Below are 481 nucleotides of genomic sequence, written 5' to 3' on the forward strand. Positions count from 1 at the left end.
AGGAGGGAAGGGTCAGAGAGGAGGTGGGGGAGGATCCAAGGAGAGATCTGAGGCCGGCTGAAGCTGGCTGCAGGAGGGCCAACTGAGGGGGGGCGAGTTTTTTTTGGGGGGGGAGGTGCTGGGGAGCTCAGATCAGATCGAGTATTCAGCCCCAAGCTGAGCCAGCTTGAGTGGAGAAAGCACGGAGAAAATTTTGGAAGGTGGGGGAGGAAAAGGGTGGATTTCAAGACAAGAAGTTGTAAATAAAAACTTACATCTGGCTGTGGAATGGCATACTGTCCTTGAATGGTATAGGCCTACAAAAGGAGGAAAACAGTCCTATTAACAACCATCGGACAGCCACCCAGGGACAGACAGATTTCAACTAGCCAGGAAGTCAGAGAGCCAAGGTGGAGAGTTCTCCGGGGCGAGGGAAGTGGGGCAGGAGAGGCGGGGACGGATAAATGCTGTCACAAGCAGTTTCTAGGCTGGCGGTTACTCG

The 481-nt window shown here is 53.8% G+C and overlaps 1 protein-coding gene across 1 annotated transcript in view; it reads right to left on the minus strand.

Moving 5' to 3' along the window:
• The window catches only part of PCBP2 (poly(rC) binding protein 2), an 11,425-nt gene that overhangs the window by 5,008 nt on the left and 5,936 nt on the right, over positions 1-481 (minus strand). The window contains 1 exon segment of the mRNA XM_017741205.1: positions 255-296. Within this exon segment, the coding sequence (XP_017596694.1) occupies positions 255-296 (42 nt within the window).

This window comes from Corvus brachyrhynchos, unplaced genomic scaffold (genome assembly GCF_000691975.1).
Source record: "Corvus brachyrhynchos isolate BGI_N302 unplaced genomic scaffold, ASM69197v1 scaffold318, whole genome shotgun sequence".
Taxonomy (NCBI): domain Eukaryota; kingdom Metazoa; phylum Chordata; class Aves; order Passeriformes; family Corvidae; genus Corvus; species Corvus brachyrhynchos.